Here is a 15,657-nt window from a genome sequence, read left to right on the forward strand (position 1 = left end):
GAGTCACCTGAGGCAACTTTGCAAAAAGCCAGATACTGTTGGACTGGACCTGGTAGAGCTCAGAGGTAGAACACTCACCTAGCATATGCAGAGCACACAAAAACAAAAACAAAAACAAAACTCAATAGTCTTGCTTACTTGCTCCTTTGTTACTGAGACAGTCTGCTCCTGCAAAGAAACCAGATGGCAGAGGTTGACCCTGACTCTGCAGCCTAACAGGAAGAACAGTAGGTGAGATGGGACTGCATATGGCTCCCTAGTAAGAGAAACAACCTCGAAAGGTCTTATGTTGATTCTCCTGCTTCAGGCAATATTTACATCAAAGCACCACATGCCTATTGCTTATCTGTCCCACTGGTGCTTTCAGATTTCCTCCAGGGAAAAATTCTGTGCCGATATCAGTAATGACAAGGCAATAATGGTAGTACTGTTAGAGAAGGAAATTCTGCTTGATGGGCGTAATCCCATGAGACTGAAAGCCAGAAGAAAACACTAGCAAAAAAAGAGAGAATAACTAGGAATGGAGTTCAGTGATACAGTGCTTGTCTGGCATGCACAAGGCCCTGGGTTCAATTCCCAGCACAGCATTGAGAGAGAGAGACTATAGCAGTGATAAATTAGATCTAACCAGTCAATATTTAATAAGAGAAACTGTCATACCTGGCAGCAGTATTATATCCATTAAGCTAGTGTGAGAATGTGCCTAGAATCTCTCATCAAAGAATCCTGGGGGCAAATCCAAGTGACTCAACAAATATTTGTGAAGAGCCAGGCACCAGTGGCTCATTTCTGTAATCCTAGCTACTCAGGAGGCAGAGGTCTACAGGATCAAGTTTCAAAGTCAGTCCGGACAAATAGATCAAGAGACCCTATGGCGGGGGGGGGGAAGCACTTCACAAAAAAAGGGCTGGCGGAGTGGCTCAAGGTTTAGGCCTTAAGTTCAAACCCGAGTACCACAAAAAAAAAAAAAAAAATTTCGAGGAACCTACCACACACTTAACTTGTACACCCAACCTAACCTGACAGTTTTTTTCTCTTATTGTTTCTTCTCTTTTTCACACTCCTGTGTGGTAGACAAAAGAAAAGGAAATAACATAGATTGGGTAAATTTGCCCAAATTGTACCACCTGAATGAATGAGTGTAAAGAAAAATGAGGTTACGGTTTCATCCTTCCTTAGGTGACACTGTCTTGGTTACTTCATGTTCTCAACCAAGCCTCTCAAACAGAGGCTGATGGATAGGAAGGGGCAGAATGTCAACTTCAGCGATCTTAATTAGGATCAAAGAAATTCCCTATCCCTCCAGTAGGTAATCAGGATTTAAACATGATACAGTAACTCCTCCTGCCAGGGCGAGCCACGTAACTCCAAGAAGTCAAATCACGGTTGTCAGAGCATTTTGCTTTCATTATCTCTAAACTACTACATGGACCTCAGGTTAATGAATTGGAATTCCAGTCGTTCCACAAACCAGGTCTTGTCTCTGACAATTCACTTCCTCTCCTGGCTTTAGTTGGCCTAAGTAATTTCCAAGGCCCCATATGGCTGGAAAAGCCAGTGGGGTTTATAAATTATCCTTTCCTGTCATTGAAAGGTGATATAATCATGTTGGACCAGGCTTAAGGATAGCTGGGGAGAGGACTTGGTCTTAGAAAAAAAATCAGAATTGTCCATTACTGCAAAAAAAAAAAAAAAATTAGAGTTGCACTTAGAACTAGTTAAAGCACAGCCCAAAATGAAGTATTTTCTCAGGAGGTGAACAGAAGAATCCGTTCATCAGGTTGGACACTTGGAGACTGATCCATGACATGTGAGGAAAAGGGAATTCTCTTTAGCTCTCAAACTGACCTTTCAAGAAAGATTTGTTGGCTTGATAAGACATAGACTGGGACTTTGTTGGGGTATATACTGTAGGGTTTTTTGGCAGTACTGCGGTTTGATCAGGGCCTCACGCTTGCTAGGCAGGCGCTCTACCACTTGAGGCACACTGCCAGCCCAATACTGCAGTTTTGCAAAGTGGTGTGCCTCCTAAGAAAACCAGACACAGTGATTCTACCATGTTAGATGTAAAAACAAGAAGTGAAGTCTTTACCCCAGGAATTAATTGCACTATTTCTTCTCTCCCACCTTTCCATTCTCCCCTCTGCCTTTGGGGTCATCTTCCAACAGAGGAGTGCATCCTTCGAACAAGGGAGACTGGGCCTGCAGCTGAGCGCCTCAAGACTCCTCTGCTAGTCACCTCCTCCATCGTGCTGGTGCTCCTGCTGGGGGCCTCTGTGGTCGTCTGGAGAAAGTCTTGGGGCCGAGTCCAGACAGTAAGGAAGCCTGGCTATGAAAAGCTGGCTGACCCTAGCAAGTCTCATTCCTCCTATAAGAGCAGCTATCACCAGAACATCAGCTTCGAAGAGGATCAGGTGATCGAGTACAGGGACCGGGACTATGATGAGGATGACGAGGATGACATCGTTTACATGGGCCAAGATGGCACCGTCTACCGGAAATTTAAATATGGGTTATTAGATGATGAAGATGACGATGAGCTGGAATACGATGATGAGAGTTACTCCTATCAGTAACCAGACCCCACCCCATCCCCATTCACCTCGCAGGCGAGCCTGTGAGCATTACTGATTTTGGTTTTACCCACACACCAGGCTGACGTGTGAATTTTTGTGTTTGCCTTCTTAACCATGAATCCAACCAGAATATTAAGATTGCTGAAATATTTTGTGTTTCTTTTGATTGATTAAACTCAATGATCATTTTCTGCCCCAGCATAATGGAGGAGCAAGCATAAAATTCAGTTATATTTTCCTCAAAATAATTCAGTAAGACACAAAATACAGGAAGTGAAAACAAGTGAGGTTTATAGGAACTCTTTCATGTGATTTCAAAGGTAATGGAGGCGAGCCTGTGACACCTTCTGGAAGTCTGATATTTCTTTAATTTGGAGGGAGAGGATGGGGTATGAAAGAGTTGTTGGTTAAGGGAAAGGAGATTTTCTCTCCCTTTTGTTGTGTTTAGGAAGAGATTTGTAAGGATCAAGAACAGAGGCCCTTGTCAGTTGTTTCCAGAGCACCTCTGGTGAGCAGAAGGGACTGTGTCTGCTGAGGCTGCTCAGGACCCAGTTAGAAATGAGGAAAGAAGGGGTCCAGCCTCCTTCCACAGCAACCATAAGTTCACTGGTACCTGGCTCCTCTGCAGAAATCCAGAACTATAATAGTCCCCAAGGCAGAGCAAGCTCAGCAGGAGACAGGAGACAGGCAGCCACAAGCCCAGTGGTGAAGGATATCACGTGCCCAAGAATCACACCCTCATGATTTTCTAAGAGCTTTTCTGGTAGGAAATAAAAAAAGAAAAATGGCAATGTTAACCTAACATAAAATGACAAAAACTTCATCCACTCTTAAAAAGAGAAAAAAGAGAGACTTTAGTTGCTAAATCGCAGTAGCTTTCATCAACAACCCATCACAGAAGTGGGAATTCACCATAAAAAAAAGTGGGAAGAGTCTATCATTATAAAAAAAAAAAAAATCCCAACGTGCTGCTCTCAAGCTGCAAACCAGCTTCGAGCAGCTGTCCAACACTTGTAATTGCTGTGATTTTGTTTCTGGAATTCCTAAATGATTTTTCCATTCTCCCTTCAAGTGTGCTCTTAGGTTTATGCAGCTGGAGATCGCTTCTCTGCAGATAGTAAAACAGAGGGAAGGGTTACACAAAATTATGTAAGCAGAATCTTAGAGTGCCTTGTTAAAGCAGAAGCTATGGCAGAGCTAGGAGTGGAATAGCAAAAGAGAAAGGAATATTTTAGATGATGGTGATAATCATAATAAAATTTATTACACAACTACTTTGTACCAGGTACCAAGCTAAGAAATTCCTCTAAAAAACCCATCCCACCCACTACATATTTTACCACAACTCTGTCAAGTTGGTGTCATGATTCCCCTGTTTGTATAGGAAACAAAGGTTTACAAGAGCTAAGTCCATAGCTCAAGGTCACAGATGGCTAATCAAGATACAAGGATTAAGCATGACCCTAAGCACATGTTCCTAAGAGCTACATCCCACTGACATAGGGTGGGAAAATAAGCATCCTAAATATGGTAAGAGCATGTCCACTATTTTATTCTGTGATGTCAGTATCCTTCCTGGAACTGTACTATCTTCACTAAAGATAGAAGATAGCTAGGTAGGTAGATAGACAGACAGATAGATAGATAGATAGGTAATATGCACTGACACACGAAGCCTCCTTGCTGTATTTCTTTTGTTTTTTTCCTTTAGTATTCATATGTGCATACAAGGCTTGGTTCATTTCTCCCCCCTGCCCCCACCCCCTCCCTTACCACCCCCTCCACCCCCTCCCTTCCCCCCCCCTCAATACCCATCAGAAACTATTTTGCCCTTATTTCTAATTTTGTTGTAGAGAGAGTATAAGCAATAATAGGAAGGGACAAGGGTTTTTGCTGGTTGAGATAAGGATAGCTATACAGGGCATTGACTCACATTGATTTCCTGTGCGTGGGTGTTACCTTCTAGGTTAATTCTTTTTGATCTAACCTTTTCTCTAGTACCTGTTCCCCTTTTCCTATTGGCCTGAGTTGCTTTAAGGTATTGCTGTATTTCTTTAAAGAAAAGCTCTTAAAGCAAGGGCCAAAAGGGCCAAGAAATGTTCTCTGGAAAGAACCAGATTTTCCTAAATACCTAGCCTTTGTGGGCTGGAAGAGCTCTATTACAACTATTCAGCTCTGCCATGAGGTAACATGAATGCAGTCAGTACAGCATGAATGGGTAAGCTGTATTTCAGTAAAATTTTACTTATGGACACTGGGATTTGAATTTCAGATCATTGTCACATATCATGAAATGTTCTTCGTTTCACTTTTTTTTTAAGTCAAAAGGCAAAACTTATTCTTAGCTCACAGAAGCAGAACAGGTGGTGGGTCTACTGACCTTGTTTTTAAAAACGTCTTCAGAAGCTGGGCACCAGTGGCTCACACCTGTAATCCTAGCTACTTGAGGGGCACAGATCAGGAAGATCACAGCTCGAAGCCAGACCAGGGAAATAGTTTTGGAGACCCTATCTCAAAAATATCAGCACAAAAAAGCATGAGGCCTTGAGTCAAACCCCAATACCACAAAAAAAAAAATTCTTCAGAGATCATTTTGATCATTTAAATTATCTCTTCAAGGAGACAGAGCCGTTCAAAGCCAATCCAGGGAAATAGTTTATGAGACCCTATCTAAAAAAAACCCATTACAAACAAGGGCTGGCAGAGTAGTTCAAGGTGTAGGCCTTGAGGTCAAACCTCAGTACTACAAAAAAAAAAAAAAAAAGATTAGATCTTGAGACCAGGTAAAAATTATCTCTTCAAAATCCATTTGAAGCCCTGATAGTTCACTTTTCAGTTCTTAAAAATATGTGACACTACATGAAAGATAGCTATCATGTCACTGGAAGCATTTGTCATCTCTTGCTGCGTAGTTAGAGTTCACCCTACAGATAGAAGTCATTGTGCCTATACTGTGTCATTCTCCTCATTTACCTTCTTTGTTAATTTTTCAACTGGTAGACTGAGTTTGACATTTCTTTCTGTGCCCTGGAAAATGTTTTCCAAAAGTCTGTGTTTATGACACCCAGTTAAAGGTTGGCTGAGGACGAGATGACCTGAAACACTCCAAAAAGTTGTGTTCTTACTCCATGTGACTTGCAGTGAAAAGACGCCTCGTGCATGTGTACTGGTGAGGAGTGACATCTTCCCTTCATTGTTCTTAGTCATGCCGCGTTTTTCTCACTCTTCTTTTGAATTCTATGCTAGCAACTGTCTTAAGAGATAAACATGTGGTTGGAAAACTAAGTCACTTTTTGGTTTTTTGTTTGTAAATAACTTGGAAATATTAAGAGCATCTTGTGGACTGGAAATATACCAAGAGGCTGGGTGCAAGCTTAGATAGAAAGTTCTGGTTCATAGAAAGTAATTTTAAGACTGGAAATAAAATTAAATCAAAATCAAAACCGGATCATGTGATGGAGACTTGATTTTTTTTTGCAGTACCTGAGTTTGAACTCAGGGTCTACACCTTGAGCCGTTCCACTAGTCCTTTTTTTGTGTGAAGGGTTTTTCAAGATGGGGTCTCAAGAACTATTTGCCCGAGCTGGCTTCGATCTGTGGTCCTACTGATCTCTGCAGCCTGAGTAGCTGGGATTACAGGCGTGAGCCACTGGCATCTGGCTAGACTTATTAAAGGACCATTTCTGAGCATTTTTAGGTGCTTAGCAAAATAACAAGAGTTCTGTTTTTTCTCCTTTTTATCTATCTGCATCCAATGACTGAGCAAGCTTTATCAATCATAAGTTTTCTTTCCAAAAATCAATCCAATCTGTCCTTCATTCCGTCACCACTGCCTCTGTCAGGGTCTCATCTCTCTCTCACTGGGTTATTTATGGTTCCTCCGGAATTACTGCTAAATGTCAGTCTCTTTTCTCTAATTTTTTCCCCTATGTTGTTATCAAAGGTCATTTGAAACGACCAGGGCACTTCTGAGGTCCACTGGATCACCCTATTCGGGCTCCCCATCACCACTTTGCAACACATCACCCTGCTTCTTTCTGCAGATTTATCACCCACAACTTCCTGCTCCCTCCTGCATCCCAGCTTCCTTGTTTATACTCCAGTAGAACCAAATTGCTTCCGGGTCCTTCTGAATACCATCCTGTTACCTCGAGTCCTTGAGGACATATGGTTCACTCTCCTCGGAAGCTCCTCCCCCACCACTCCCACCACCCCCACCTTGAACAGCTGGAAAATTCCTGACCATCCTTTAAAATCATGTTCCCTGTAACTCATCTTGGGAAGTCTTCCTTGACCTTCTTGGAGACTTTAATTGCTTTCTCACATCTCTGCTAGCTAGATACTCTGTGCATATATATTTTTTTCACCCCACCTTGTGATGTCATTGATTACATATCTATATGCACCAAAACATTGGGTACTCCTTAGACTGTCTCCTTCCCAGAAGCCAGCACTTGGTAAGCAATCAAGAGACACAATACAATAGAATTTTTTGTTTGCTCATTTGTTTTTGAGACAAGGTCTTGCTACACGGCAAGACTGGCCTGGAATTTTAGTCCTCCTGCTTCAGTCTGGTATACAGACTGCTGGCACACAGCTGTGTATCTTCAAGCCTAGTTTAGAACTGAATTTTTAAGAACACAAGATTCCCAGGGCTTTGTGGTTCACACTTGTAATCCCAGCATCTAGGAAACAAAGGCAGGAAGATGGGAATTCCAGGCCAGCCTGGGGTACATAGTGAGACTGTGTCTCAAAAAAAGAAAAAGACAAGGCTCACATAAATGAGCAATCAGGCAACGGCAGAGGCCATGTGCTATCTGTGCAGTGATCCCTACTTGTTCCCCGAGTGTGAGCGGTGAGGAGGGGAGGAAGCCGTACCAGCTGAGAAAGAGGCAATGCAGGTCAGAGCATGCTGGACGGTGTCGTGGGAAGAGAACTGTGCTTGACCGAGTTTCAAACAGCAGAGAAATGAACAGGGTCTTCTTCAGGAAGGCTGCTGTAAGCCGTTGCCCTGACTTTTGTGATAGTGATAGTGGTGATTCATCAGCTATTTAAGAGTCAGCCGTATGTCAGACACTGCTCTAGTCACTGGGAAAACACAGAGTTGGAGTCATCTGATCTTAGGCCTCCAGGACGGTTGCAAATAAAGTTTAAAAAGGAAATATACCTTCCACGTGTGATGCCTTCTGTTTGCAGTGTACTTCACTTGTTTGGTCTCATTTAATCCTCACAAAACGAATGCCTACTAAGGGTGAGGTGATCCTGCTTCATGAATGAGGCCTGGAGGATGATTCTTGGTGTCTAAGTCAAAGTGTGCAAAAGTCAAACTGGACCTGCAATGCAAGACTCTCTGGGCCATATTCTTTCTGTGCTGCTACCCAGCTTCTAAGCAAAGAATGAGCCAACCCTTTGTTGGTAATCCACAAACACTGCTCAGGATGAGTGTTACTTGGAAGAGGTTTGGTATAAGAATGAGATGCCAGGAAGAGATAGAAATGAAGTCATCTACCTATGAAGGCATCTACCTAGCACGTGCAAAGCCCTGAGTTCAAGTACCAGTACCGCCAAAAAACAAGACAAGCTAAGACATGAATGTTTGTGGCTATACTACAGAAACTTTATCTTAAAAGAGATACCAAAGAAGCCCCTAGGACAATGTGCGGATCAGGTGCACAATCTCGCCCTAAGGCATAGAGTTGAGGGTTAATGCAGAAAGAAATGATTTTAGGTAGCTGTGAACATTAACTACGTATAACTATATTTTAATCCATTTAAAACTATTCATGAGCTGGGTGTGGTGGCTGATGCCTATAATCCCAGTTACTAGGGAAGCAGGAGGACTGTGATTCAAAGGGAATCCAGGAAAAAGTTAATGAGACCCTATCTGAAAAAGAAACTGGGACTGGTAGTACACATCTATAATCCCAGCTACTTGAGAAGTGGTGGCAGAACAATTATGGTTCAAGACCAACCCAGGCAAAATCATGAGACCCTGTCTAAAAAATAACTAAAAGCATAAAGGACTGGGAATATGACTCAAGTGGTAGATCACTTGCCTAGCAAGAGTAAGACCCTGATTTCAAAACTGCAGTACCACCAAAATAAATAAATAAGAAAAAGAAAAAAGATAATGAACAGAAGTGGCATCAAATAGAGAAAACAAACTTCTATTTAGAGAAACTGAAGCTAAAGACTGTGGTTCCTTTATGCAATCTTTTTTGTTGTTGTTTTGTTTTTGCAGTAGTGGGGCTTGAACTCAGGGCATCACACTCGCTAAGCAGGCACTCTAACACTTGAGCCACTCCCCCAGTCCTTTTTTTGTGATGGGTGTTTTTTGAGATAGGGTCTCGTTAACTGTTAACTATATGCCTGGGCTGGCTTTGAACCAAGATCCTCCTGATCTCTGCCTCCTGAGTAGCTAGAAGTATAGGTGTGAGCCACCAATGCCTGGCCTGTGCATCTCTTTGATACTAGAGTACACCTTTCAAAATATATTCAGAGTTAACAAAGTTAATTTAATTCTAAATTTTAGAATTTATGAAAAGAGAAACTTCTCAGTGAACTACATAGCTAAAGGACTAAGTCTGATGCCATGGACTGTAATATATAATTGTCTTCATTCACACTGACATATAAGGAGTGTTAATAGACTATTTCAGAAGGAAATGCAAGAATCCTGTCTATGAATACTTGGTACAGTCTAGATCTAATGTGAAACAGGATCAAAATTTGAGGATGTATTTTGGGGTTTCCCATTTCCAGTCATTGATATCTACCTTGCATTCTTCTTGGGCATAGGCAAAAAAAGACAGTCATGTGACCATGACTTTGCATAGCTGCCTCTTCACACATGGGGTCAGCTCTGTTTCCTTCGTCTCACCAGCCCTAGCGCCTGGCACACTACACAGTACACAAGCAAATGTTTGCTGAGTGATTACAGAAATAAAAGTGATTGCATATGTTTACCTTCTGAGCTAGGAGTAGATGTCAGAACCTGGACACTGTTAGCTGTAAGAAAGGCTGGAAAGCAATGACCTGGCAAAGGAGCACGATTACCACACTGGGCTTAGCACCATCACTGCTCCTCTTCTGCTCGAACCTCGAAATGGATATTCATTTTCAAGGAAGAAGATCATAGGGCAAAGCAGCTGTTAGGCCACCTAATAAGAATCCTGTCACTCTAACAGAAGTGTTAACTGAGAAGAATTGATCCTATCCTGTGAGAGAAATGATATAAGGCTTTTTGGACGAACAACATGTTTTTAAAATGGGAAATTGTAATCTTAGAACCTAGGAGGCTGAGGTAGGAGGATTGTGAGTTCAAGGCCAGCCTGGGCTAAACAGTGAGAGCCTGCCTCAAAAAGCCAAAATAACAGTGATGATGATGATAACAACAACAAATCTGGAATTATAAATAATACAAGATCAGGACAAGATTGAGGCCAGGAGGATGACCTTCCCTGTAAGTTATTGTCATTGAAACATCTTTGATGACTAACAGTGAGGTTCTGGACCTGATACAAATTCTGCTGCATCATTTAGATGATTTATCACCTAATTTATCTAGATTTATCATTAGATTTAGCTACAATAGAATCTTCAGCTCACACGGCCTAAGTACAAAAGGAATTTATCGACTACCTTAACTAAAAAGTCTAAGGGTCGCCAGGCACCAATGGCTCACGTCTGCAATCCTAGCCACACAGGAGGTCTAGATCAGGAGGATTGCAGTTCGAAGCCAGTCTGGGCAAGTTGTCACAAGACCCTGTCTCAAAAATACTCAGTGCAAAGAAGGGCTGGTGGAGTGGCTCAAGCAGTAGAGTGCCTGCATAGCAAGTGTGAGGTCCTGAGCTCAAGCCCCAGGATTGCAAAAAAAAAAAAAAAAAAACTCTAGGGGTAGATGTGCAATCTACCCCTGTTGGAGATGAGTCAAACCTTGGTACCTGGTACTGGTTAGTCACCATCTCTCTCTTCTGTCTTTTGCTATGTTGGCTCCATTCTCACTGGGGTGTCCCCTCACATTAGTCAGGTGGATGCCAGTTGGGCCTAACCGTATTCTCTTGGGTCCATGCCCAACAGGAAAAAGGCTCCACCTCTGGTGCAAGTCTCAGAAAACCTTTTGTGATGTCTCATTGGCTCAGAAAAGGCATCTGCTAATTTCTATGATGGAAATATTCCCTGAATGGCCAATTTCAAGCTTCAATGGTGATATCACTTATTGTGAAGAAATTCGAAGAAGCAAACCATTACAAAGATGTGTTAGCTGCAAATAACCTCAAGGGCACAGGTAATAGTAAAATGTAAAATAGTTAGGAAATAATGAACTTGCAGAAAAATCTGCTACCTGCATTTTTAATATAATTTATCTAATTAAAAGGTTTTATAACTTCAGTATTTTGTGTGTATAGAGTAGGGGATGAAATCCAGAGCCTTGCACATGCTAGGAAAGTGTTCTACCTCTGAGCTACACCCACCCTCAACCCTATAACCTGATCTTTAATAATAACTGCATCTAACATCTCACTTAAAATTCCTAAAAATTTAACAACTGATTTTTACAGGCTAAGACACGCCAGCTTCAACACACTACTCTTTTTTAGGGAGAATCTTTTCCTGGATGGTGGTTTTCTTTCTCTCAATATTAAATTTATTATCCAGAATTTCCTGTCTTTTGTTTTCCTCTCCATTGGTTCCTGTAATGTCCACAGCCCAGCTGTGCTAGGGCAGTGGAGGTGGAGGTGGCTGAGAGGCCAAAGAAAACACCCAGAGGCGGTGAACAAGATACAAGGTTTATTGAAACTTGCTAACAGAGAAGCTAATGGGAAGCGGTTGAGCAGTGCTTACCTGCACAGCACTGCTAATGTCCTGTGGCGACAAGCCGGAGAAGTAGCTCCTCTGTCCCTCACATGCCTTGCCAGTAATACTCATCCTTTCCACAGTGTTACCTGGAGGTCCAGGTGTCTGAATGGACATAGAACACTTGTCCTATTTTGGGCTCCTTTGCCACCCATGATTACTGAGGGGACAGGGTTTTTAAAAGGTAAGATTACAGAAGCAGTGAGATTATCAGTTTAGCTCGCTTTGTGCTTGGACTACCAGTGTTCCAAGTTCAGCTGACTCAGAGCATGGGCAGGAAGCAAGGTGTCTTCTAGAGAAGCAGGTTCAAACTAGTTTGCCCCAGTACCCAGTGTGCATTAGAGAGGGAGTCAATGGCCCTCCATCCAAACACTCTGGGCTCAGCCCACTGTCATTGTCCCCTTTCCTCGGCAAGGGACTTGGGAATAGAAAAGGGTGTTTCAGGGACATGGCTCTTGATGCTGATATTCTACTATTCTATTTTTCTCAGGGATCATATAGTTCCTCACTCTCGTGCTATGAGAAGGCAAATATTTATATATATGTAAACATATTTACATATATATGTATGTATATGTATATTTATCAAGCCATGGTGGCACACACCAGTAATTCAGTAATTCCAGCACTCAGAAGGTTGAGGCAGAAGGATTCCAAGTTCAGGTCAGCCTGAACTACATAAGAAGATCCTGTCTCAAAGGAAAAAAAATTTTTTTCTCACCTCCGCCAGCAGTCAAAGAAGAATAAAAGCTGTAAATACTAACTGGGAGACAAGGACCACACATGAGAACAGAAAGCAAATGAACTCTTGGGCCCTCAGCCTGCTCCCTGTTAAAAGCCTGGTGTGTCTCTCCCACTCTTCTGCTCTTGCACCAGCACCAGCACCTGCAGTCCTTTAGGCAAGAAGGTGCCTGTTCCCCACCCCAGCTGACCAATAAAAGCCTACTCTTTTGTTGGAAGGCAGCCTGGTCTCCTCTTAGGTCTGTGCTGACTCCCTCTACTCACCAGCTGAAGCCCCAGTTAAAGCCTGGCCTGTGTCCCTGCACACTTGGCTCCTTCTCGTTTCTGCCATCTGCATGCTAACCACCCGAGTGTCTGGTCATAATTTCTTAGTGAAGACTGTTTTAGTATGGCACGCGATTCTCGAGTTCTGTTCACTTCTGCCTCCAGTGACATGGACAATCCATGCATTAGAGCCAACCCTTGTTACAGGACCCCCTGTAGATAACAAAATCCAGGGATATTAAAATCCTTTCCATTTGCATGTGACCTACACATAAATCATGGCTTGATTACCTATAATACCTAACACAATGTAAATACTAGATAAATAGTTATACTGGAAGGTTTAGAGAATAATGACAAGAAAAAGTCTATACATGTTTAGTACAGATAACTTTCTCTGAACATTTTCTTTCTTTTTTGGTGAGACTGGGATTTGAACTCAAGGCTTCACATTTGCAAAGCAGGTGCTCTACCACTTGAGCCATACCTATGGCTATTTTAGAGATGGATTCTTGTGAACTATTTTCCTGGGCTGGCCTTGAAACTTCATCCTCCTGATCTCTGCCTCCCAAGTAGTTAGGATTGTAAGCATGGGCCACCAGCACCTGGCTTTCTGAATATTGTCAATGTGCAGTTGGTCAATTCTACAGCCTCAGAACCTGTGGACACAGAGGGCCAAATGCAGTTGGTAATACAATAAGCTAATGCATTCACTTTCCCCTGCTGAATAACAAACTACCACACATTTAGCTGCTTAAAACAACATTCATTTATGATCTCATAGGCCAGAAGACCAGGTGGATCCTCTGGATTCTCTACCTAGGAACTCACGAGGGCAAAATCAAGGTTTCAGTCAAGGTCCCCCACCGTGCACTGAATCTTTTTCATGCTCTGAATCGTTCAGATTTTCCCAGCTGGAGAAAATTTGCATTTGCTTGTTTGTTTGTTCGTTTGTTCATTTGTTTGTTTGACTTGAGACAGGGTCTTGCTATGTAGCCCAGGCTGACCTGGAACTTTCTATCCAGCTGAGACTAGCCTCAAGCTACTGATCCTCCTACCTCAGCTTCCCCAGTGCTACAGTCAGAGGAATGGGCCGCCAGACCCAGCTAACTTCGTGCTTTTAAAGGTTAGTCCCACATGGATAATCTGTTTGACTATGACAGTCACAGACATGACATTTCATCATATTCCATCCCGGGGTTTATTTAGGGTGGAAAATCGTGGGGGGCTACTTTAGGATTTGACCTACGATAGTCAGTAAGTCTTTTATGAACCAATTAAACAAAATGTATCAAGAGTCTTCTAAGTGTTCTATTTGAATTCACATTGGAAAATACTACAGGCAGAATCAAAGCTTTCGAAAAAAAGTTTATGATTAAAACTACTTTACAACACTTCAAAAGTATGTTTGCAGAGACTACAAAATATTCTATGATCGTTACATATAATATTAAGCAAGATATAAAAGTTTACGTACACTACCATTTTGGGAGTATTTCAGAAATAAAAAATAAAAACCTACGTGAATTATGCAAGCTAAATCGTAGGAAAAAAGATAAACAAGACAGATTGTCTCTAAAGAGCTTAGCACTGCCATGGAAAAGCAGATATGAGTGCACATAACCACATCAGAGGGAGGAAAACAACTAAATCATTGAAACACAAAGAAAGGCTGTGATAAAAAGCAAATGGAGCCAGGTGCCGGTGACTCACACCTGTAATCCTAGCTACTCAGGAGGCAGAGATCAGGAAAATTGAGGTTTGAAGCCAGACCAGGCAAATAGTTCACAAGACCCTATCTTGAAAAACCCTTCACAAAAAAAAGGGCTGGCAGAGTGGCTCAAGGTGTATAGGTCCTGAGTTCAAATCCCAGTACTGAGGAAAAAAAAAAGCAAATGGATACAAATGGAGTATTTGGAGAAGTTGAGGGAGGTGTTTCAGGAGAATAAAAGGATCTTCAGATCTTACTAACTGTGGGAAGCAAGTCTCTGGCTCCATTGTCCTGTGGTCTATAAAATGATAGGTACATTTCATGTGAACTTGAGATCACAGTCAACTTCAACTAAACAGAAGTAGTCTCTGGGCTGACTTGTGTCCTTCGGAGTTAGCGGGAACAAGGCTAATTATTAAGGAGTATCTTTGGCAGACCCTACATTTTTTCTCTCCATTACTTCCTCCTTCTTAAGTTTTTAATTTCCAAGACACCAAACAGCCTAAGAAGTGGAAAAGTTCACCAGTGTCGCCTTGGGGTGAACTATGCTTTGTTTCAATAATTCCATCCCATTCTGTTCTTCAGAAACCATTCCTAAGTATGAGGCTTTTTAGATGTTGGGGTTGCTGCCATGATCAGCACAGTCACTCCTATATTCCTTTTTTGTGGGGATGGATTCTCAAAATGTAAATACCAGGAGTTGGGAGTAAAAGATTCTTGGGATGAAATTGCAGTTCTAAACTTTCTATCATGGAATTGGGTAAACTTACCTTCTACACCTCTGAACAAATGGAAGGACATATGTAAAACACATGGTTTGCAATTCAATAATTACTAACTTCCACCGCCCACATCATTTCAACAGCACTGTTTCTGGTTATGTCTCCCTCCTATGAACCTATTTTAACAAGATTTGTGAAACAGGATTACATGAGAATGAGAAAAGTACACTTAGCCTTCTCTATAAACTTCATCTGGAACCAGACACACCCACTCAGCTCCTTTCAACAAGACTTTCCTTTGCTCCTCTGCAAAACAAATACACCCTGATGAGTGGATTCAAATAACCCCATTATTAACTGGATTTTTTTTTTCTCTAATGCCTTAGCAGATTGAGAAACTGGAGAGTGCTCTGTCAGAAACTCCAACAGTGCTTTGCTCTCAAAACAGAAGAAAACAAAATTCATTATTTGCACAAGTGATCAAAAGTTTTGACGAAAGGGCCATACATTCAACAAACACACTGGCCTAGTCCTTGACTTCTAAGGAATTCTATACTTTTCACTCTCTAAAGTGATCTCAGCTCCATCCCATCGTAATAGTTTCTTAACAGATATCCTATTTATACCTTGATCCCCGTTATGGTTTGAATATGAATTGTTCCCCACAGGCTCATGTGGTCCCTAAGGGGTGGCACTATTTTGGGAGACTCTGGAAACTTTAGGAGGCAGGGCCCAGCTGAGGAAGTAGGTCTCTGGCGTATGGGTTCTTGTGGTTATCTTGTCCCTG

At 42.0% G+C, this 15,657-nt stretch overlaps 2 protein-coding genes across 5 annotated transcripts in view; one reads left to right on the top strand and one right to left on the bottom strand.

Moving 5' to 3' along the window:
* The window catches only part of Pcsk5 (proprotein convertase subtilisin/kexin type 5), a 413,349-nt gene extending 409,001 nt beyond the window's left edge, over positions 1–4,348 (top strand). For all 4 annotated transcript variants that reach the window (XM_074052070.1, XM_074052071.1, XM_074052072.1 and 1 more), the window contains one exon: positions 2,170–4,348. In XM_074052070.1, coding sequence (XP_073908171.1) covers positions 2,170–2,576 — 407 coding nt within the window. In that variant the 3' untranslated portion in view covers positions 2,577–4,348. The remainder of the gene's footprint in view (positions 1–2,169) is intronic.
* Rfk (riboflavin kinase) overlaps positions 1–15,657 on the bottom strand; it is a 101,646-nt gene that overhangs the window by 58,061 nt on the left and 27,928 nt on the right. The window lies entirely within an intron of this gene.

The sequence above is a fragment of the Castor canadensis genome, chromosome 13 (genome assembly GCF_047511655.1).
Source record: "Castor canadensis chromosome 13, mCasCan1.hap1v2, whole genome shotgun sequence".
NCBI lineage: Eukaryota > Metazoa > Chordata > Mammalia > Rodentia > Castoridae > Castor > Castor canadensis.